The 23,958-nt window shown below is 44.0% G+C and overlaps 1 protein-coding gene and 1 pseudogene across 1 annotated transcript in view; one reads left to right on the forward strand and one right to left on the reverse strand.

The window, feature by feature from the left end:
- RHPN2 (rhophilin, Rho GTPase binding protein 2) overlaps window positions 1–23,958 on the reverse strand; it is a 73,441-nt gene that overhangs the window by 24,085 nt on the left and 25,398 nt on the right. The window contains exons 3-4 of the mRNA XM_006887873.1: window positions 9,843–9,971; window positions 6,557–6,632 (exon numbers count right to left, since the gene is read on the reverse strand). Coding sequence (XP_006887935.1) covers window positions 6,557–6,632; window positions 9,843–9,971 — 205 coding nt within the window. The remainder of the gene's footprint in view (window positions 1–6,556; window positions 6,633–9,842; window positions 9,972–23,958) is intronic.
- Window positions 11,767–12,171, forward strand: LOC102848388 (annotated as a pseudogene).

Here is a 23,958-nt window from a genome sequence, read left to right on the forward strand (position 1 = left end):
GCAGGAGGGGAAGACCCTCTATGAGATGGATTGAGTCGGTGACTGGGGTAATCGGGATGGGTGTGTCAGAGGTTGGCGCAGGATAGAGCAGGATTTAGGGCTGCTGTGCATAGGGTCGTTATGAGTCGGAAACAACTCGACGGCACATAACAACAACAACATATGAAAGACTGTATAAAATACAATGTAGATAAATTTTTAAAAATATCTCTGTAACATGGTTAAGCTACCTAAACAATAAACAATTCTGACAAATGTTACTGGTATCTCTGGGCCCAAATCTTTGTCCTTTGCGCTACCCTCAGTACCCAGGCACAGGGTCTTCCTGGCAAAGGAAACATGTGTTCTGTGGACTGTCTGGCAATGCTGTCCTCAGGGTGTAGGGTTGGAGCGTGATGCTGGGCATTTCCATAAATCTCTGGTGGTAGGCCAATTCCACAGCCCAGTGCTTGACATTCACTGAGTTCATTCAGTCATTCAACAAATTTTTTGATCACCTGCTTCTCTAAATAAACTATATCTGTGAACACAAAAGACAGATTCCTGCCCTTACAGAATGTCTATTCTAGCAAGAAAATAAACAACAAACACAAGAAAGAAGTAAATGATCTAACAGAAGATGGCACAGGTATGGGACTCAGGGGTAGAATTCTCAGTCTTACACCAGAGACTTGAGGATTCTTGGCTGCTGAAACTCATTCACAGGCAACATTCTGCTCTGTTGTGCATGAATTGGGGGCCTGGCCTACTTAACAGCAACAACAAACGCCAATTCAGATTCCCTGGGGATCACCAAAGTCTGACAAGCATGAATATAGTATGAGACAGCAAACATTACATGCAAGCAAGATGGGTAAGGGGTAAGGCCTGTGTGGGGGAATGGCTAATTGGAAGGTCAGAGGTATGAGTCAGCCTCAGAAGAAAAGTCTGTTCCCTGAGAACCCTACAGAGCGCATCTCTACCCACACAAACGGGGTCTCCTTGCATGTGACCCTACTAGAAGATGTGCTTCCCTCTCCAGAGGTCTTGCTCTGACCTCCTGCTGGTACTCATTCCCCTCAGCCGCACCTACTAATAAGGTGCAGAGTGGGGAGCCCGCGGATGCTTCCCTGACACAAACGCAAACCCACCACCACTGAGTCAATCCCGCCCCACAGTGACTCCTTCAGTGGGTTTCTGAGGTTGTAAATCTGTACAGAAGACTTCCCATGCTTCTCAGAGCAGCTCGTGGATTTGAACCATTGACCTTTTATTAGCAGTCTGATGCATTCCGTATTATGCCACCAGAACTAAATGAACTCCTAAAATATGGCTTGAGAAGTGGCTATAAAAAGTCACTGAAAGAAGTTATAGCCCTACAACCTCACTTCTTTACTAGCAAAGAAATTCTAGATAGATTTAATGTTACAAATTTAACAACAAAATGTTAACCAAAACTTAAGAAAAATATCTATGCCATTTTGGTGGGTGGAAAGCCTTTGGAAGGTGTCATTGAGGGAGAAATGCAGACATTATAAAGGAAAGGGCTAATCTTCCTTGGAGCAGCTGGTGAATTCAAACCTCTGAAACTTCAATCAGCAGCCCAACATGTTATGTGTTACGCCACCACATTCCTCACATCATAGGTAGCAAAGGACTCATATTTTTAATACATCAAAGGACTCTTAAGAGAAAAATACAAAAGACAGATATAGACTTTCCAAAGAAACATAAGCATAAGGGACATACTGTCATGTGGCAATATATTCAGCCCCATGACCAAAGAAATGCAAACGTTGATAACATTAAGAGTCACAGAGAGCTCTGGTGGCCTAGCGGCAAGAAGCTGCACTGCAATCCCAGAGGCTTGTGGTTCAAATCCACCAGATGCTCTGCTGGAGAAGAAGGGATCACATCTTCCTGTACCAGTCAGATCCAATTTGACAGTACAAACACACAAAAAATAAACAATAACAACAGCAAAGTCATAAAGTTATTGTATTAAGGTCTATTTTCAAAGAAGTTTTAAAAAACTTGGGCCATGGTGCAACTACTATGGAAGGCTGTATGGCACTTTCTCAAAAAGTTGCAAATAGAAATATCATGACTCAGCACTTCCACTAATAGGAATATACCCCAAAGAAACCATAACCATCACCCAAGCAGATATATGCACACTCAAGTTTACTGAGGCTTTGTTCACAATAGCAAAGAGTTGGAAACAACCCAAGTGCCCATCAACAAACAAATGGATAGAGAAGCTCCGGTATATTCACACAATGGAATACTATGCTGCATTGAAAAATAAGGAACTCATGAAAATATTATACAAAATGGGTGACCCTGGAGGACATTATGCTAAGTGAAATATCTCAGTCACAAAAGGACAAATATTGCATAGTGGCACTGTTGTAAAACGGGACTGACTTAGGGGTTGCGGGGACACTGAGAAAGAGGGGATACGTATACTGCATTAAAACAGATGAGGGAGAGAACTGTTTAAAAGGGATAGATGATTAGGTATTATAATCATGACAGGAGTCCAGAACGAAGGCTGCACAGTAGAGTGGACTTGAGCGGAGGGACTGTGTAACAACGAAAGAATTTTTCTTTTACTTTTCAAAGAGTGAACTACGGGGGAGGGGTGGCCAGGGAAAAAAGTTCAACAATGAATGAATGGAAATCCAAAGTCTCTGTAAACTTTGATTAAAAAGAAAAAATCTTGGGCCACCCTAGATAAGTAATTTGGTGTATCTCTGACCTACCGAATCTCAGAGTCTTCATCTAAAGGGAATATTCTGAGAAGATGCAAAGTTGTTCAATGGAGAGCTTTATTATTTCAATAAACAAGCACTTGAAAGTTTCCTAAACAATGAAAACAACAGCTACCTTGTTTAGTACCTATTGCCTCATGTGCTGTGAAAGTTGGACAATGAATAAGGAAGAATGGAGAATTGATGCCTTTAAATTATGGGGTTGGCAAAGAACACTGCATTCACCACGGACTGCCAAAAGAACAAACAAATCCGTCTTGGAAGAAATGCAAACAGAGTGATTGTTAGAAGCAGGAATGGTGAGATTCTCGGTTCACACACGTGGACATGTTCAGATGAGGTCTCTGGAGAAGGACGTCATGGCTGGTAAACAAGGGGGTAAAGAAGAGGATCATCCATAAGACGATCGACACAGTGACTGCGGCTACAGCTTCAACTGTGGCAGCAACTGTGAAGGTGCAGTGTCCTATTCTGTTGTCACACAGGGAGTCAGCGCAACTCAATGACACCTAACAACAGACACACCGACAGTATGCTGACCTTTTCCTGTGTATGTCTCATTCAAAGACCTGATCTAAGTTATGGTCTTTTCAATTAATTGTGATGCATCTCAAAGTTGGACAGTGAGTAAAGACGACGAAAGAAGAAATTGATGCTTTGAGTTGTGCTAGGGACGAATACTAAATATCCCCTAGACTTCCAAGGCAACAAACAAATACACCCAAGAGAGGGTGCAGCCAGGGTCCTCCTTAAAGGCAAGGATGGTGAACCTTCATGTCATACACTTTGCGCATATTGTCAGAAGGGGCCAGTTTTTGGAAAAGGAATTAAGCTTGGAAAGGTGGAGGTCAGAGAGGAGGGCAAGAACCCTTAATGAGATGGATTAATATAGTGGTTCTAACAATAAGCTCAAGAGTGGCCGAGATGATGCGGGTGGCACAGGATGACGCAGAGTTCAGATTCATCGTTCACAGAGCTGCTGAGTTGTCGGCTCGACCACACCTTACAACCACCACCACATTTCCAATAGCCTTGGGAGGCCAACTCCGGCTTTGCAGACAGCATCAGGATATCCCAAGATTAGGGAACTGGAGCAAGTCACACAGCTAAGACGGGAGAACATGGAACTGTCAGCGTCACCACAGAACTTATTTTCTCAGTATGCTGCTTCAATAATCTTAATCAAAATAAGCAAAACTCTCTTTAAAAACAGGAAGACAGAATTCCTTGGCAAGGAATACGTTTTGGTTTTTCTGGTTTGGTGTTTTGTTTTTTTTTAATGCAGCTGTTTAAAGTCTGTTTCTTTAAAATAAAACAAAACCGTATCTGAAGCTTTGCTGGCCATCATCTGGACTTCCTGGTTCAAAGGCAACTTGGATTGCCCTCATTAAGTTAGCGAAACCACTTCTGTAGTACCTGCCTTTGTTGTTCTCAAGTACACACAGAGTGGGGAAAAAATAGAAGGTCCCCATACGTCCTCAGTTTTGTAGGACTGACGCTTGTGGAGTCCCATTTGGGCTGAAATGACATGGTTGGAGACCTTGTCTGGTTACAGCTGGCTCTTTCGCTTGCTTTCATGTGGAATTCAGCACGTGACACACATTTGGATCTGTGCAACCGCCTTAAGTGTCTCCAAGACAGACTCCTTTTTAAAAGCTTGCACTTCTGCACTAAGCAACAAGCTAAATCTCAAAGAAACTACTGTACAAAGGCAACGGAAGACGGGCCCCACAGACAGATGGCTTGTCACAAATCCCAGGACTCGTGTAAATGTCACATTTCAAACTTCAGGCAGCCCGTGAAGTGCTAGCAGAAAGCTACTGCTCCCGAAATGTTTTCTACCCAGAAAATCATTTCTGATAATCCTGGGTCTTGCGAGACTGCCAACTTCTGCTCTCAAATTCTAAAATAAGCCCCCAAACCACAGAGGCCCAGACAAGGATTAAACCACTGGCAGGGGCTGCTAAGTCAATTCTAACTCATGGTGTCCCAGGTGGGTCTGCAGCCCTGCGCTCCACAGAGTTCCCAATGGCTGATGGGTAGCATGGCCAGGTCCACTTTGAGGGATGCCAGTCTTTCAGTTAGTAAAAGGCCCTGGGCAAGAAAGCCTACATTACATCATTCATTCTACTTGGGATCAGGAGTTTTTGTTGGATTTTTAAAAAAAATCTATTTTGGTGAAAGTTTACAAATCCCACAAGTTTTCTCAGATAGTCATGCACAGGCATTAACTACCATTAATTGATGCAATTTACTTATTACAAAGTCTAAACAAACCTTTATTATCTACTGCTATTCTGATCTCTTTCTCTTTTTATTATTTTTCCCCCCCCTTTTCTTCCCTGTACCTCCTACTCTGACCTCCACTTAATCTAAAAAGCCTGGAGGATGTTATGATGAGTAAAATAACTCAGCCACAGAAAGAACCATACTGTAGAAGACTATTGTTACAGAAACAAGACAGTTGGGGCAGGAAGGCGTGACAGGAAGAGAACGGACAGATACTTCCTGTATTGGAATAGGTGAAGGAAAGGCAATCTGAAATGAATAAAATGATCAGGTGTCATGTGAACAGCAAGTAACATCCCTGGGACCGTTTCTGGGTGATTTGAAGTTACTATCGCAGGTGCTAACCGGAAAGGCTGTCAGTTAGGAACTATGCAAAAGCACCTCGAAAGAAAGGCCTGGCAATCTGTAACTAAGGAAAAAAAGCCAACCAGCATCGAAAACCCCGTGAACTACTGTGACTCTCATAGGACTGTCCTGAGTCAGAAATGACTGATAGCAACCAGCTTGACTTTTTTTTGGTTTGGCTTGAGAAGGAAGATCACGTGAACTTTTCAAATATTAGTCGAGACCTTTCATGAAGATAAAGTTTATGGTAACTAAAATTTCATGTGTTGCTTATAATTGTTGTGTACCACTGAGTCAGAACTGACCCATAGGTTTCTCTTCCACGGAAGGAGATTGCCCACCCTTCTCCTGTGGAGCAGCTGACAGATTTTATAAAGTCAATCAACAGGATGCGTATGGAAAGGAAAACAGTTCCCTGAATTCTCTGAGGATGTTGTTGTTGTGCCGCTGAGTCGCTCTGACGGAGCAGTCTGTAGGAGGTTGCACTGCTAACCCAAAGGTGGCACTTTTCTGTCAAATCTACCAGCTCCTTAGGACAAAGATGGGCAATTTCTTCCTTATGTGATAGTCTCCAAAAAACCTGCTGTAAGGTCAGCTCTGAGTCCGCTCTGAGCCAACAGCAGTGAGTGAGTGAGGGGTGAAAAAGAGAATTCTAGAGGGAAAACAACCCTGAAATGCCACTGCATTTAAACTATGCGAGCAGTGAACCAGCATTAAAAAAAAAAAATAGTTGAGTTCATGAATGACCCCTTCAGGATTTACAGGTAGAGATGTGAAGAAACAACTGTAATAAAATGTCCGTGGTAGAATCTAAGTAGTGTTTTCACTAAGTTTGGAAATTAACAGAATAAAATGTTAGGTATTCCTCCCAAACCATGGTCTAGACTAGTCTGAATTTTAAGAAAAAAAGGTATTAAAATAGGATACAATTTTAAATACCAAAGTATGACACACAAACCGTGTGGCGTAGCTGACCTGGGTTTCCAACCCTTCAGAAGTCACCAAAGATGAGCTAGGAGACAGGGTTCTCTGTGGGCCTCCTGAGATGGTCAGACTCACCCTGCCCAAACCGGCCAACCCTCAGGCCACACAGCCTGGGGCTGCTGCAAGGGATACACAATTTCTGTTTTCCAATTCAAAGAGTCTAGCAACTGGACTCAGCAACTTACCTTGAGAACAACTGAAAAGTCAACATCTTTGGTTTCCTTCAGTCCAAGAGGAATCAGGGGAATTGTAAATGCCTCCCTAAAAGAAAGAAAACATAGCATATGAACCCCTACCAATGGCACTTAGGGAGCTCTGGTAGCCTTATATTAATAAACTGTGCTGCAATCTCAAAGACAAGCAGTTCAAATGCACCAGTTGCTCCACAGGGAAGGATGGACAATCTCTTCCTGAGCGATTATTGCATCTGAAATACGCTGGCAAGCCAGCTACCAGTCAGTTCTGACTTGATGGCACACCACAAGAAGAAAGTAAGTTACTTACTCACTGCAGCCAGAGTGCTCCTTAAAGGTAAGGATGACAAAGCTTCACCTCACACACTTTGGGCGTGTTGTCAAGAGGGACAATTCTTTGGAAAGGGATATCATGCTTGGAAAAGTGGAGGGTCAGAGAACTTGAGACCCTCAATGAGATGGGCTGATACGGTGACTGCAGCACAAATATGTCAGAGATGCTAGGATGGCACAGGACAGGACAAGGTTCAGATCTGTGGTTTATAAGGTTGCCGAGTGGAGTATGACTCGACAGCACATAACGAGAAATAAGTCACTTTATATCACATGGCCTTCCCCCACCATCCCAGATCAAAGCCATCTCCTCATGCTGGTCCACATACTGCTGATGGGTTAACCTCTCACATAGATGGCCCTGGTTACGTGTGCCCCCTTTTCTAAGGTGCACCACAAACACCGTGACTTCTGGACCACCCAGTCTAACACATAAGGCCTTCTATAAACTCAGCCTTGATATGCCCTCCTCTGGGCCACTGTTGGGAGTGCACTGTGCACCAGGCCCACCCCTGCACTGGGAGCACCACCTCCACACACCTGGCCCTTCTCCTCCCACACCGCAGGGATTCTCACACCTCACAGCCACGGGAGTTCCCAGGGACATCCACCTAGGTACCCCATCGCCTTCACAGGGAACACCCTGAGGGTAGACACTTAATCTGCACACCCACTGACCACTGACCCCACAGGTTATCCTGGGAGTGCTCCCTGAACCCTACATTCTTAGGTGTAGGGCCAGCAGGAAGTGAAATGGGCTCAGGCTCTGTTTTGCAAACAGGGATTTTGCTCTCTGACCTGTAACAGGAGAGCTGGGTGGCTGCTCAGCCTGGCCCAGCCCAGCCCCGGGGAAGGCCAGGAATGCTGGGCAGGAGGGCAGACAATGAGGCTGGAAAGGGAAACTGCTTCTGTGGCAGAGGTGAGCCCCAGCTGGGAGTGTGGCTTCCCCAGTCAGCAAGGAAGATGGCAGGATGAGGACAGAGTGGGTCTCCCTCTCCTCCGAGGCCCAGCGCGCACCTTTCCTTACCCCACACTGGGACTGTGCAGGCAGGAAGGGCAGCCAGGGTCCCACAGCACACACCAGGGAGCATCCCCTGCCCCGTCTCCATTCTCACATACCCTTCTGTGTGACCTCAGTCCTTCATGGATTTCCTCATGCCCGTGGTGAGAACATGTCTGCCCTGCCCACCTCACAGAATTGTTCTCAAATTGAATGCGCTAGGGAACATGACTAAAAAGAAGGTGCAGATACAAGGCACCTTCTCTCTCCTTGCCCCAGTAGCTTAGGCAATCAGTCGGGCCACCTGAGAGCCACACTATGATCACATGGGGTCTTGACTGTTGTCTGTGGTAAACACCATAACAGAGGTCCCTACTCTGCTGGCCTCATCCCTAGGGAACTGCATTGTTAACCTAAAGGTGGTGTCTCTCTGGCTGTTCTAATCCACTAGCTGCTCCTCAGGAGAAGTATGGACAATCTCGTCCCGTGTGATACCAGCTGCCGAAACCTGCTGGAGGTCGGCTCCAACTCCACAGCAATGAGGGGGCAAATGTGTGCTCTTTAGTTTGGCAAATGGGAAGATGGGGCTGTCTATGTTTGAGACCAAGGTGGAGTCGGTCTTGCTTCCTCAAGGAATTCTGAGCTGGAATTTAGGGTAGCTGGAAGGACTCTTACTCTGGTATTCAAAACGCCAATGAGAGCCCCAAGGTACACCAAAGGCAGTTTCTCACAGCCGCACTGTCCCTCTGGCTCTGAAAAATGCTCACCACGCACCACAGAGGACCAGCATCAGGGGAGGCGCATTCCAGAGGGGATGCTGAGGTCCCTGAGGTCTTCCTTCTGCTAATCCAGGCAACTATTTTCTGAATGTTTTCCCCAGTTCCCACCCACCTCTTAAGAACTCTCATCCTCCACAAAGAAAACTATGCAAATCCTTCCTTGAAGCTTTCAGACTTATTTGTTCTTAAAGTTGGATCTTCCTTTCAAAGGCAGCTCATCTTAGGATAGGAGATTTTCTTGGTATTCTGACCTTTCCTGGGTGCCCCCCCCCCCCCACTTTGTGGATGTACATCTTGGCAATCTGTTTCTGTGAAGATGTATGACCTTGGAAGACCTCTGCCCCCCCCCCCCGTCAATAGTCTACCTCCCACAAACACCACTAAGGGAGATTTTTGGGTCAGAATGTCCATTCCTCAAATATTTAAGGAGTTATATTTCTGCAACGGCTCAGCTGCACCGTCTCTTTAAGGAACTCGCACAGGGTCACATAAACTTCGGTGTAAGGATTAGAGCTTTTAGAGCTTTTTTTTTCATATGGCTTTTTGATTGGTTTGTTTTTATAGTTTTTGGTTTTTTTTTTCATTCTATCAATAGAATGACCCAGAGTCAGGTGAGGCAGATACGCAGGGAAGAGCAGAAGTGGAGATCAGAGGAGAGAGAGACAACTTGACTCCTACTGGTAGGTCAGGTGTCAAAGGTAAGCATAGATGGGCTCCTGGGGCACCTTGATCAGGGTCTCTCCACTCTGACATGGACACACATGCTTATCCCAGAAAACCAGGTCCAAAGAGCCTCCAGGACAAATGCCTTTTTATCCAAATCTCTATAGATATCTTCTCAAAACTCCTTATGCTCATTCCTCGAAGACTCTGCTAAACCTCAAACCCAGTAAGACCCCATTCCCAAAGTGAAGTCTGTCACACACCTTGAGTTCAGAGAACACCCCCCCACCCCCCGCCAACCTGGCTCACCCCTGTGCCCACCCGAGGCAGGCGTTCACCATGAACTAAGATGTTATCAGGTTGAGCAGACCCTCCTGTCACCTCGTTTACTGAAAGCTAACGTTATCGGAATGAGTTTGGATTTTATCAAATGTTTTCTTCTCTTCGCCTAATGAGGTCATTACTGGGGTCCAGGAAGCAGGAGGAGGGACTTCCCACTTACTCTGTGCTCTGGTAGACCCCCACTGAGATGTTGAGCCCCTCCAGCTGTTCCTTGAGCATCTGCAGGTCCGAGTTCACGAAGCTCAGCTCCAGTCGCACCTGTTCCCGCACCTTGTGGTTTGTGGCTGCTCTGTCAAGAGAAGGGGGATGAAGGGGTCCTCGGTCAGGCTTCACACACCCAGGTTAACACACCTCATCCCCAGCCCTGGCCCATGTGAGCCCCAGGTGTGGTCAGGTAAGTCATCTCCAAGATGCTGGGCATCTCTCCTGTCCCCCAACAATATACCAATGGCAGACATGAATCCTGAAAGTACAACAAACAAAGAGTCAGCCTCAAAAAGAGGACAGAGACCTGCTCCTGGTCACCTCTAAAAAACCACAAGTTATCCTTTTCAAAGAAAATGGGTGAGAATTGAGAAAAGGAAATACTTCTTAACTCATATTATAATGGACTATTATTACGGCATCACAAGGAAAGGAAGTAACAGGTCAGTAACCTTCATGAGCACACATACAAAAATTCTCAACAACAACTCAGCAACCTGAAGTCATATAAAAAGATTAAACACTATGGTCAAGTAGAATTTATCCCAGAAATAAAGTTAGTTGCCACTGAGTCAGAACCGACCCATAGCTGACCTTCCAGAAGGTTTTCAGAGGCAAGTAAATAACGGAGGAGCATTAGCCTTCTTTCTCCCGTGAAGCAGCTGGTGGATTCAAGCCACATGCCGTCAGGCTGGCAGTGGAGCTCCTTACCACTATATTAATAAAGAGCACACGCTGGCAATGGTCTCATTAAGGGGGGTGGGGGGAAGCATTTGATAAAATCCTAACTCATTTATAACTACTCTCAAGAAATTGGTGGAATTAAAGAGACTACGTTCAAAACCTGCAGAAAAGGGTGGGCAGGGAGAAAAGTGCGGCAATGAATGAATGGAAATCCAAAACCTCTGTAAATGTCTATTAAAATTAATAAAAAATTTAAAAAAACCTGCAGAAAGGACTCTCACATCATGGTTATGGCCAAGCACTGATTCCTGTTCCTCTTATAATTAGGAACCAGGCAAGGATGTCCTCTTCTGTCACCTCTAATCAACACTGTCTTGCAGGTCCAAAGCCAGGGACAATTAGGTAAACAGTGAATTTGAATGTATTCAAATTGACAGGAAGTAAAACTATTTTTATTCAGAAACATGGCTTTATCAGTAAAAAAAGCCCACAAACCCACGTACTAGAACTGGTTAACTTTTCCTGCTGTTGTTAGGTACCTTGGCGTCAGAACGGATTCACTGCTGACCCTCCAGCGGGTTTTCAGAGGCATTCCCAACTCAGAGGTGCTTGGCTTCTCAGCAGGAAAGTAAGAAATCTCCTCCCATGCAATTTACTGCCTCTGAAAACCTGCTCGAGGATCAGCTATAAGTCAGTTTTGATTCCACAATACCTATCAACAATAACAAGATAAATTTACTACTTCCAGTACTTATTTTGTGGATTCTGTGGGATTGTTTTACACATAGGATCATGTCTCTGGGAGTAAAAACCATTTTACTTCCCTTCAATCTGGATGCCTTTAAATTCACTATCTAATTGTCACTAGCTTACCTGGGTCCATATTAAAAACATTAAAAAGTAATAATCTTTAAATTAAGAAAACAATTCCACTCACAATGGCATAAAAAATAAAGTACTTAGAAATAAATCTAACAAAAGAAACACAAGCTATGTACATCAAAATGATATGTTATTATTGATATATAGGTGACAAGCATGAAATATTCCCATTTATAGACTGGAAGGCTCACTATACTTTCATCAAAATGCCAGTTGTTCTTAATTGATCTACAGATTTGACATAATCTCAATCCAAATCCCAGTAAATTTTTTAGTGGAAACCTATAAACGGATCCTAAAATGCGCTTTTCAATATGGCAGCACCCAGTGGCAGTATGAACTGTGAGGAGTTCGCCAACTTCCAGGAATTATTCAAGGTGATGAGGACACGAATTAAACACAACACGTCCAACAGCTTCCTTAGCAGGGAAATCAATACCAGCCAAACCTGTAAACAACTTTATGAGTCTTTGGTGGCAGCCCATGCCAGTAGGGACAGAGTCACAAAAATTGTATAGCCCAAACCTCAGCAGTAGTAAAAAACCTCCAAGAAGAGAGAGAAAAGAATTTGGACAATTTAACGTTATTAAAGCAACTTAAAAAGAACAGACAAAGTTGAAATGGATGCAATCAGAACTGAACGTTGAAGAAGTAGTAAATGACAGGAGCTGGAAGGTGAACGCTGCCAAATTCACTTCAAGCCTCCAAAGAATGAATAAGGAAGAGAGATATGTTTTTTTAAAGAACCAGATCATGTCATACGAGCTAACCATGACAGACATCAACGGGGTGGATTCTCAGGGGGATTTTTGAGGCTACAGTCTAAGACCTTTGGTTGATTTCAGCCCCAATCAGCCTAGACCTCAAATATAAATAATAATTCAGATAATTATGAAGATATCAACTGCTATTTTATACTGATTCTGTACAAAAGTTTTGTAACTATTAAAATAATTTTCTGAAAAAAAAAATGTATATGGAAATGTGAAGGCCCTAGAAAAGGAAAAGTCCTTTTGAAAAAGATAAACAATTTTGAAGGACCTAGGCTATCTGATTTCAAAACTTATTCTAAAGCCACAGTCATTAAGACTGTGGTATTGGCATAAGGACAGACCAAGGAACAGAATACAGTGCAAAAACAAGCCTTTGCAGTTATGGTCAATTGACTTTCTTTTCATTTTTTAATAGTGATTTGAAAGCTTACAAAGCAAACTGGTTTTCCATTCCACCATTTATACACATTTTGTTTTACAACATAATCACAATACCCACAATGCTGTCACACTCTTCCCACTTCTACTCTGTGAGTCTCCTTTTCATTAATCCTCCTAGGCACTCCCTGCTTTCTGAGCTTCCTCCTCAGGCAAATGCTGCTTGTTTGTCCTTCTATTCTAAGGAGTCAGTGCCTCCCTGGTGTTACTGGTGATTCTAAAAGCCTGTCTATGGTTTGACCAGAAGTTGAGTAAAGGTCACAACCCCTGGGTGTTCCATCAGTCTCTACTGGAATAATAAGCCTAGCTTTTATGACGGTTTTTTTAATTTTGTTTAACTTTTCCCTGACTCTAGACAGTGTCATCTACTGTGATCCCTTATAGAATAGTCAGCAGTGTTAAGCAGACACCAATCAGTTTTCTGGTTCAAGGTCATGGCAGCTGAGGCTGATGTGGTCCATTATTCCTTTGGACTAACCGTTTCTACACACCTTTGTTTTTCTACCCTCTTCTTTATTCTGGGCAAGGAGAGACCAAGAGTTGCCATCTTTGATGGTGGCTTACAAGCTTTTAAAACCCCAGTTATTAGTCAACAAAGCACGGTGCGGACCAAGGTCCTGGTGGATATGGTCAACTGATTTTCAACAAAAATATCAAGAACATTCAGCAGAGAGAATGTCTTTTCCACAAATGGTGCTGACACAACTGAATGAATACCCACAGGTATATCTGGGTGCCCAAGATCCAGGTTCAGAGATTTGAAAGTATGGTTCACATGACTCAGCACAGTTGAGCTCACTGGCTAAGACTTATAACAGTAAAAGAACACAAAGTGAAATGGGCAAATGGAAAGGCATAAGAGGCAATGTCCAGAAGGGATGAGGTGCAAGCTTCTCAGCATCCTCACCCACTGAACTCAAACACAACGTGCTTAGATCCTTCAGAAATGAACTGTAACAACTCATGAGAGACACTTTCTATTAGGGGAAGATCATCAGAAACTGTTGTTAGGTGCCTTCGAACTGGTTCCAATTGATAGCAACTTTTACGGACAAAAGAATGAAATGCTATCTGGTCCTGCAACAGAGAATTCTTATTGTGTATGTTGAGTTGGAACCAATTCAAAACTGACCTGCCAACGGGTTTTCAGAGGCAGTAAAGCACACAGGAGGAGAAGGTCCATCTTTCTCCCATAGAGAAGCTGGTGGATTCAAACAGCATACCTTTGCATAGGTGGTGCAATTCCTTTCCACTAAGCTGCCAGAGTTCTCCTTTAGGAACTAGTAAGCAGGTGGCAAGAAGCTGCACTGCAATCTCAGAATCTAATAAGCAGGATTGTTCTCAAGTGCTGCACCCATAGGCACGTTCTGCCTAGAATGTTCCAAAATACCCCACTCCAGAAGGAAAGTACGCGTTCAGCATAAACCACATTGTCTGAACAATTTACACACAGATGCTGTTCTTTAAGCTGCTGTCCAGTTGGTCTCTAACTCTTCGTGACCCATGGACAACAGCATGAAATACTGCCTCATCTGTGCCATCCATGGCTGGGGGGGAGGGCTGATGTGATCCACACAGTTTTCATTAGCTGGTGTGTTTTTTTAAAGTTGTCACCAGGCCTTTCTTCCTAGTCTGTCTTAATCTAGAAGCTTCATTCAAACCTGTTCAATATCACAGCAGCATTTGTCCACGGAGCAAGAACTGAGCGTGAGTCTCCATTGTCTCACTTACCACACAGGGAACCATGCTCCATGACGTTCACTTAATGGTGAGAACTCTCCTGAAACCTACGTTTCCAGACACCAACCAAGAGGCAGCCTTGCAAGTAAACCTTTCCAGGAAGTTGCTGCTATTGTTGTGTACTGTCGAGTCGGAATCAACCCGGAGCTGACCCTCCAGCAGGTTTTCAGAGGCAGTTAACTGTATGAGAGGAGACTGTCCGTCTTTGTCCTGTGGAGCAGCTGGCGGATTCGAACCATGTACCTTTGGGTTAGCAGCTCAATTTCTTACCACTAAGTGATCAGAGCACCCTTTCCAGGAAGAATAGTCTGTTATTTTAGTAGGGTAACTCACTCCTACACAATAGCAAAAAAACTAAAACTCTGAACCTCAAACTTAAACTTAAAACTGCCTCAAAATGAACCAGAATTTAGTGCAAAAGCTGAGGTGGGAAAAAAGCAAACAATAAAGAAAGAAAGAAATGCCACCACTCTAAAACTTTTGGGAGAAAATATAGCAGAAACTCTTCATGACCTTGCATTGGGTAGAACATTCTTAGATAAATACCAAACGCACAATCCATAAAGAAACTGAGAAGCTGAACTTGGTCAAGTTTTAAAATGTCAGTGCTTCAGAAGATACCGTTAAAAAAAGGACAAGCCACAGTCCGATTAAAATAATAAAATATGAACAATTCTATTTTACTCACATAAAAAAGGACAAAAGAATTTTTTTTGCAATTCAACAATTTTAATAAAACTAGAATATGCACAGCATATGCAGTGGCATCAGCTAAACTAGCCCAACAAGCAACTACCAACACTCTAGAGACTTCAGGTTCACTCTTTCACACTCAAAACAAATCTCACTGCTGTCAAGTTAAAAGTGACTCCTAGCTGACCCTCCAGTGGGCTTCTGGAGGCTGTAAATCACATGAGAGGAGCCTGCCTATCCTCCCGTGGAGCCTGGGGGTGGATCTGAAGCCAGGAGGGTGCTGCCTCTGGGTTACCAGGGCAACTCCTTACAGATTTTATCACTGCAGCTCATGAGAAACATGAAACTGAAAATATGCGGCCAGGAAGACCTGCTCAGTGACATCACTGAACATGCAAGTCCCTGATTATGCCAAACCAACAAAGATAGTCACATGTTTGAAGGTGGCAAGGTGCCAGACATTCACTGGGGGGAAAAGACAACTAAATGAAACTCACTCAGCAAACATCTGAGAATGCAGATACTTCCCAATCAGTATTTTGAAGCGTTTGATTAATGTCTTAACACAAGCGTTAACACCACCTTGCCATGGTTTCGTCTCAAGTGGCTGATTTTGGTTTTTACTGATATCAGAAAGTAATGGCCACACTGCCAACAATGGATCTGCTCAATCTGACCAATATGATTTCATATTAAAAGCACCTACCCTGAAACGAGGGTACTGAAGAGCAATAGTGTCACTCTGGAGACTAAGATACGTCTGATACAGGCTATGATCTTTGCAATCACGTGTTATGCATCAGAGAGTTGGACAATGACTGAGGAGGAAAGAAGGAGAATTGATGCCTTTGAGCTGTGATGCTGGAGAAGAGTATTGAGGGTACCATGGAATGCCAAGAAAACAAACAGATTACTCCGGAGAGGATTAAACCAGGCTGCTCCTTGGAGGCAAGGATTCTGAGGCTTCGTCTGACATACTCTGGACATGTTGTAAGGAGGGAGAGGTCCTTGGAGAAGAACATCATGCTTGGGAGGGTGGAGGGATGGCGCAGAAGGGGAAGACCCTCTATGAGGTGGACTGATTCAGTGACTGGGGTAATTGGGATGGGTGTGTCAGAGGCAGTGAGATTGGCACAGGATAGAGCAGGGTTTAGGGCTGTTGTACATAGAGTCCATATGAGTCACAAAAGACTAGACGGCACATAACAACAACAATAACAACCCTGAAATGGATCATTTCACATATATGGTGATAGTCAATCCTCACGTGCCAGTTTTTTAATTGCTTGAACAGTTTTTAAACTGTTTTTTGGTCAAGTTTCTTTAATCTTTCAAAGAATAACTTTTAGGTTTATTAATATAAGTATTTGTCAAAATATTATATAAAACTAGCAGTAAAAAAGAAATAGAAATCTATCATGTAAATAGTTTTCTCCCCAATTATCACTCAAAAATGGGCAAAAAATTTAAACAGATATTTTACCAAGGAAAATATGAATCATTATTAAGCACATGAGAAGATGTTCAAGCAATATCAATAATCATTAAACTTGATTTTATTGGCACCAAGTCAAAACTAACTCAGCTTCGTTGTGTTCCCAAGGCTGTAAACAGCACAGGAGATTACCAACATTCTCCTTTGGCCCCACTAGTGGGTTCGAATCAATTCAAACCTCCCGAGATGCAGCTCATGGGTTAGTAATGAAACTCTCTATGGACTAGGCAGCCAGAACTTCCTCATTAGTCACTGTTACTGCTGTTGCTATGCACCATAGAGCTGGAACTGACTCACAGCTGATCCTCCAGCTGATTTTCAGAGGCAGTTAGTCACATGGGAGGAGACTGCTCACCCCTCTTCAGCAGAGCTGCTGGTGAACTCAACTCTAATGCTTCTGAGTAGGCAGCACAATTCCTTAACACTAAGCCATCAGAGCTCTCGTTAATCATTTAACAATACACATACATTAATGGGAAAAGGGAAATAGTGAGAATCTGAAACTAGAAGCCTCTACACAGCTGAATGTGAATGGAACAGCCCAATGGGAAAATGGTCTGAGAGGTGCTAAAAACATTTAAGACAAATTCAGTATAGTAAAAAAGAAAAAAAATTAGTAATCTCCACTGCCATTGGTCCATTCTTCTTCCTGAAGACCCTCCAGTAGGTTATCCCACCACAGGCTGGCAGGCTGCAAATCAGAACAGGAGAAGACTGCCTCATTATTCTCTAAGGCAGCAGCTAGTGGGTTTGAACTGCCAATCTCTTGATTAGCAGTCCAATATGTAATCTACTACACCACCAGGGCTTCTAGAAATCGACAAGAGAGAAAGTAAAGTATGTATGTAGTACTTATTAGCACAACTTAAAATTGTTGACAGGTAGAAACAATGTAAATAAATGTTCAATGGAAAAGAAAAATGTGGTCTATCCCAAGCAGGGAATGTTGTTGCTAGGTGCTGTTGCATCAAGTACAACTCACAGTGATGCCATGAACAAGAGACCTGAGCCCTGTCCTATCTCGTGCCATCCTCATCAACGCTGACACACTTGAGCCCACTGCTGCAGTCACTGTGTCAATCTCCATCACTGGGTGTCTTCCTCTCTTTCGCTGACCTTCCACTTTTCCAAGCATGATGTCCCTTTCCAAACAATAACCTCTCCTAGCAACATGCCCAAAATATGTGAGATGAAGCTCCATCACCGTTGCCTCCAAGGAGCAGGCTAGCTGCACTTTTTCAAGACATAGTAATCTGTTCTTTTGGTAATCCAGGGGACATTCAGTACTCTTCTCCAGTGGTATTCAGCAATACAAAGGAACGAACTTAACCCAAATTTTCAAGGAGAAGTTTATTATTTAAAGCTATAGATGCTTCCTTAACTTACACATTAGGAATCACCATAGAAATACAAGGAACAATAACCAGCAAGCACTGGGCCCTTCCACAACCCTTCTGTCAGCTTGTCGTACTGGGTTGGCTTTGCATGTTGCGGTGATGGTGGACAGGGCTTCCAGATTAAGACGGAAATTAGGCCACGGAATCTTTACAGATCACAACAGAACTCTGCCCAATTCAGCACTGGCAAATGAGGCCCCAAGCTGAAGGGCACTGAGAATATACAGTGACTGTACCAATGAACGCAGCCCACCAGCAATGGTGAGGACGACCCTGGAGCAGGTGCCACACTTGGTTCTGCTGTCCATGGTGTGTGGAAGCTGACTTGACAGCTCACAACACTGACCCCTTACAACAGGCTAAGTCTGGACCAAATATACCTCCCGTCAAGTCCTTGCTTCATCCCTTCAGAACTGCTACTAATGTGGCCTTCATTTTCCATGTGAGGAAACATGAGGGTCACCGGCCAGCCTACAAGACCGTGAGCATCTGAGCGCTGCCCTCTCCTCAGTGGTGGGATCCCCACATCTGACATCTGCTCGGGTTGCCATCTCCTGTCTACCTTTTGGACAAAAAAGTGTTCACAAGTGCATGAAGGTAGGGGGAGCTCTGGTGGCCTAGTGGCAAGAAGCTGCACTGCAATCCCAGAGGAACACGGTTCGAATCCACCAGATGCTCTGCTGGAGAAGGAGGCGCAATATCCTCCTGTACCAGTCAGATCTAATTTGACGGTACACGCACACAAAATTAAAAAAAAAAAACAAAAACCAAAAAACAAGTGCATGAAGGTACCCAAATCTATTCTGGGACAAAGCAAGAGAAGCAATTACAACTCCTAGGAGACTGCCTTCTCGCCTGCTCTTTAAGCCATTTCCTACAATGGCAGAAGAAATCACTTTTCCTGCCCCAGAATAGCCAGGGCATCAGGCCTTGGCCTGGGAGATACTTGGATCTCTGCATGCTGGCCAGAGGCCACTCAAGGGCATGCTCCACTCCACCACCCAGCGGCCAGTCACTAAACTTGGGTTGTTTGAATTTCCCACCCGCATGGACACCACGGGACAGGCTCGAGAGCTGTGGGTACAGAGAGATCACACCTTCCTCACTGGTACTCAACAAGTCTGACTGGCTGCCCAGAGGCCCCACTGGGTCAGTGCATTATATACCTGAACTGCCTATCACCTGGATTCCAGTGGGACCATGCCAGAGGACTCAGATCATGCAAGGTATGTCCTGCATCCATCACAGGACTATCCTACACACTGAATGTGACAGCTCTACACACAGCCTTCCATCCAACCACCTGCACATCCTCAGTGTAACATATCTGGAGACAGACCAGCCACAAGAAAGTCTGCTGTTCTCAGACTTGGCCTTGAACTTACCTATAGCAAACAGAGTTTCAAATATTTACTTTCTGGTCACCAAACTCAATCCATGACTTCCTGATCATGGCATACCTTTATTTCTACAAGGATGACCAAAAGTCACATTTTTGGTGGACCAAGTAAAGGTGATAGTCACTTACTATGCAGCTGAGAGCTGGACAATGAATAAGGATGACAGAAGAATTGACACCTTTGATCTCTGGTGTTGGGAGAGAGTGCTGAGTATCCTATAGACTGCCAAAATAACAAACAGATATGTCTTGGAGAAGCTGCAGTCAGAGTGCTCCTTGGAGGCATACAGATAACGAAGCTTCACCTCATGTACTTTGGGCATGTTGCTAGGAAAGGTTAATCCTTGGAGAGGGACATCATCCTTGGAAAAGTGGAGAAATAAGGGGAGCTCGGGTGGCCTAGTGACAAGAAGCTGCACTGCAATCCCAGAGGAACACGGTTCGAATCCACCAGATGCTCTGCCGGTGAAGGAGGCGCAATATCCTCCTGTACCAGTCAGATCTGATTTGACGGTACACACACACAAAATAATAATAAAAAAAAAAAATTTAAAAAAAAAAAAAGAAAAGTGGAGAAATAGAGAGAGGGAGACCCTCAACCATGGATGGACACAGTGACTGCAGCAATGGGCTTGAGTGTGGCTGAGATTGTGAGGATGGATCAAGTTCGGATCTGTTGTTCACCGGGTCACTGCGAGTCAAGTAAAAGTGAATGAGGCTGCAATTCACTTTGGGAAATGTCATGAGATAGGAATGTTGTGTGCATGGCTACACTTTATGCTAAAACTTATTTTAACATACTTTCACCATTTCTGCTTATTTATGTATGTGCATTTTATTTGCACGAGATAGTTACCTGAGGAGGAAAAAATACTGTAACAGAAGCTCAGTAAATTTCAGCTGATGGAAAAATACTTGTCATAGTTACAAAATGAGTGGGCCATGAAAAATCTCATCACCAAATAGAACATTCAGATTGCCAACCAACATATGAAGAAGTGCTCAAAATCATTAGCTTTTTAACAAAACAACAATGAAATATTTTACCTTGCAACAACAGCCAAGTTCAATAAGACAGCAAACAACCAATGCTGGCGAGGATGTGGAAAGATGGTAACTCTCATACATATGGGTGGGAATGTCAATTTTACACAGTGGGCGCAACTCACTATGGAAAGCAGTTCAATGCTTCCTTAGAAAACTGGGACTAAAAAGATCATTTGATCCAGCAATCTCACTAACTTGGTGTGTATCTCAAAGAAATAAGAGCTGCCATACAAACAGATGCAAATTTATGTTCACTGTAGCGTCATTTACAATAAAAAGAGGGACCCAAGTATCCACCCATGGACAAATGTACATGCTCCACTAAAAGACAAAAAAGAATTCCTGAAACACTGTAATACCATGGATACATCTAGTGAACAAACAGGTATGTCTTGCAAAAAGTGCAGTCAGAGTGTTCCTTGGAAGCAATGGCGGTGCAGCTTTGTCTCACATACTTTGGGCATCTTGCTAGGAGAGCCTATTCCTTGGAAAGAGCATCATTCTTGGAAAGATGGAGAGTCAGAAAAAACCAGGAAGACCCTCAACAAGATGGACTGACACAGTGACCACAATGGCTTCAAGGATCTCAGAATCAAAACAAAACAAAAAAAAAAAGAAAAGGATGTCAGAATCCTTGCCTCCAAGGAGCAGCCTGGCTTCGCCTTCTCCAGGATGGTTTTATATTGCTATATTACTTACAATAATGTATTATATTATTATTAATAAATAATAGTATTATAAGATACAATTCCTAATAATAAAAGAAAAGTTTAGGCCAAGAATCATTCTTGGATGGTTACCAAGGATGGGAAGAGAGGAAGAGATGAACAAAAATTAATTAACAGCTGAGTTGAGTGAAGAAGGCAACTGTAATGAATTGATTATATGAATCGACAGTAATCAATGTTATAAAACCAAACATGTATGTATGCCTATGCATCAGAGAACTGGACAAGGACTAAGGATGACAGAAGAATCGATACCTTTGAGTTGTGGTGCTGGAGAAGAGTACTGAATACACTATGGACTGCTATGAGAACAAACAAACTGGTTTGTCCTGGAGAGGGTGAAAACAAGAGGCTCCTTGGAAGCAAGGTGACTGCAAAGACCATGGCCTGTATCGGGCACACCTTAGTCTCCAGAATGACATCATAGCTCTACAGTACTCTGGAGAGGTCTCTGACAGCAGACTTTGCCAATGCAATACATCTTTTAATTTCCTTTTGGAGATTTTGGAGCTCTGACTGACATATTTTGGGCATGCTACAAAAGGGACTAGTCCTTAAAGAGGGACATCATGCTTGGGAGGGTGGAAAGTCGGCACAGAAGAGGAAGACCCTGCATGAGATGAATTGACTCAGTGACTAGGGTAATGGAGGTAGGTGTGTCAGAGACAGTAAAATTAGATCAGGACAGGGTTCAGAGCTGTTGTACATAGGGTCGCCATGAGTCCGAGGCAACTGGAAAGCATGTAACAACATGAATGACTGCATGAAGTTGTAATAGCAATGTTATAAAACAAACTGTGTGAAAGATCAAATGAAAAGTCAATCTGATTTGCAAAGTTTCCCTCAAGTAAAAAGACAAGAGACCCTCAAGGCGACCTTCTACACCTGCAGGAAGACCTTCAAACAGCAGCATACCTTTGGTGGGGACGGGAATGTGGGAGGGGGACCCCTTCCTGCCACAGGCCCCGAGTTCTCTCCCACCCAAGTCTGGCTCAACTACTCTGGAGAGGAGCTAGTAATCCAGGACCCAGTGCAGTGATGGGAGCGGGCCGGGGTTGCTGGAAACGAAGGACGCTGAGTTTATCCTGCTATGCAAACGTACAGGCTAGCCATGAGTGAACACCCAAGGCCTGGGTCTAAAGGCCCCTAACCCGAAACCATGCCAAACTTGGGCTTCAGCCTCTCCTTAGGGGTCCCTTGGCCCCTCCTGGGTGGGGGTCTGACAGCTACATGTAGCCCTGCTTGCCACCCTGTGGTCAGCCCCAGCGACCCCCAATGGGAAGGCCTGTTTAAGGAGCATGGGCTTTTGAAGTTGTGAGGTTTGGACCCTGGATGTTGGCTTAGAAGGGGGCATTGATGGCAGGTGAATCCCTTGCGGGGTCAGCTCTTGTCATTTTGTACCAGAACTCTTACTGATCAGAATGGTCACCCACAATCCCTACAATCCCTATACTTCCCTACACTTTCCTGGGGGACCCACTGGGGCCTGGCCAGCATCCCAGGAACCAGTTGTTTGTCACTGTTTACTGTACCCCAGGCAGGAAGATACAGCCAGGGGTTAGGATTGCCAATGTTTACAACCTTGACTTGTCAACCAGGGAAGAGTTTATATGATCATATTTTTATACACACAAGACAAATACAAACACACAACATATAAACACACAGAAATATACATAGAAAACAAACAAACAAAAAAATAAGAGGAAAACACCTGGCAGAGTAAAGACAACTAGGCAGGAGGGTGGCTAATTTTGAGCAGTAGAGTGGGTCCAACTCAAACAGAAAAATTGAGATTCTAATCCCCTGCCCCAACCCTGCCTCCAAATAATGCCAACTTCTCATTTTCTACATATTGATTGGCCTTATCTCTCCACTCCAGACTTGGCAACAATTTAGAATTTGCAACAAATCAATTAGCTGTTCCCTGGATGTGAACTTCTTTGTGTGGGTCACTCTAGAAAAGGTTGGTGGCCACCTCAACCTTGAGGTTCATTTATGCAATGCTGACCTTTGGGTACAAACAGAGCTCTAAAATTACCCCTAGAGTTTGAGCTGTGTTTCTGATGCAGGTATTGACTTCTCACAGATCCCCTGGGGGAGAGAGTAGACAGAGGCTGCTTCTCAAGTAAGGCCTCCCAAATCAACATGGTAGGTGTCTGAACAGACTAGGCCCAACTGGCCAAGTCAGGGATTAAGACTGGAGCCTTGGTCTTTGATATTGGTGGTCTGCACCTGGAGGCCTTTCTGCGTGAACATGACTTTCCTCAGCTTTAACTTGAGGTCTGTGTAGTAAACCGAGGAGGAGACATAAAGGCATTTCAGACCTTTCCGTCCAGAGTCTGTCTTCTCGTTTGCCCAGGCTCTCCCTCGGGCTGGCCCACTACACAAGAGCCCTTGCATTTCTGCATGAAGAACACTGCAAAAGTCAAGAATATACAGCAGTCTCACTGAGTGACCCAGCCGCCAGGAAGCAGCAGGGGAAGGCAGGCCAGAGTCCACTATTCCCTATAACCACCAAGCACACGCACATACACTTTCCTTTAATTAAGGGCCTCTGAGAACTTTCCACCACAGGAAGTCCCGTGTGACCATGGCTTCTCTACTTTAAGCTGAAAACTTGACATGTTTACGTTTCAGCTTAAAATGTGTGTGAATTTTGCATTCTGACTCATTTGTCCATCTGTTTTACTAGAATCATTTTCCTCCCCAAATCTTTTCTTAAAACTGTCGATCTAGGAACAGGCACATTGATTACTCGGCTTGGAGCAGCTTCAGAAGCCCGCAGACCTAATT

The sequence above is a fragment of the Elephantulus edwardii genome, unplaced genomic scaffold (genome assembly GCF_000299155.1).
Source record: "Elephantulus edwardii isolate Elephantulus edwardi_28Jun2011 unplaced genomic scaffold, EleEdw1.0 scaffold00062, whole genome shotgun sequence".
Classification (NCBI taxonomy): Eukaryota; Metazoa; Chordata; class Mammalia; order Macroscelidea; family Macroscelididae; genus Elephantulus; species Elephantulus edwardii.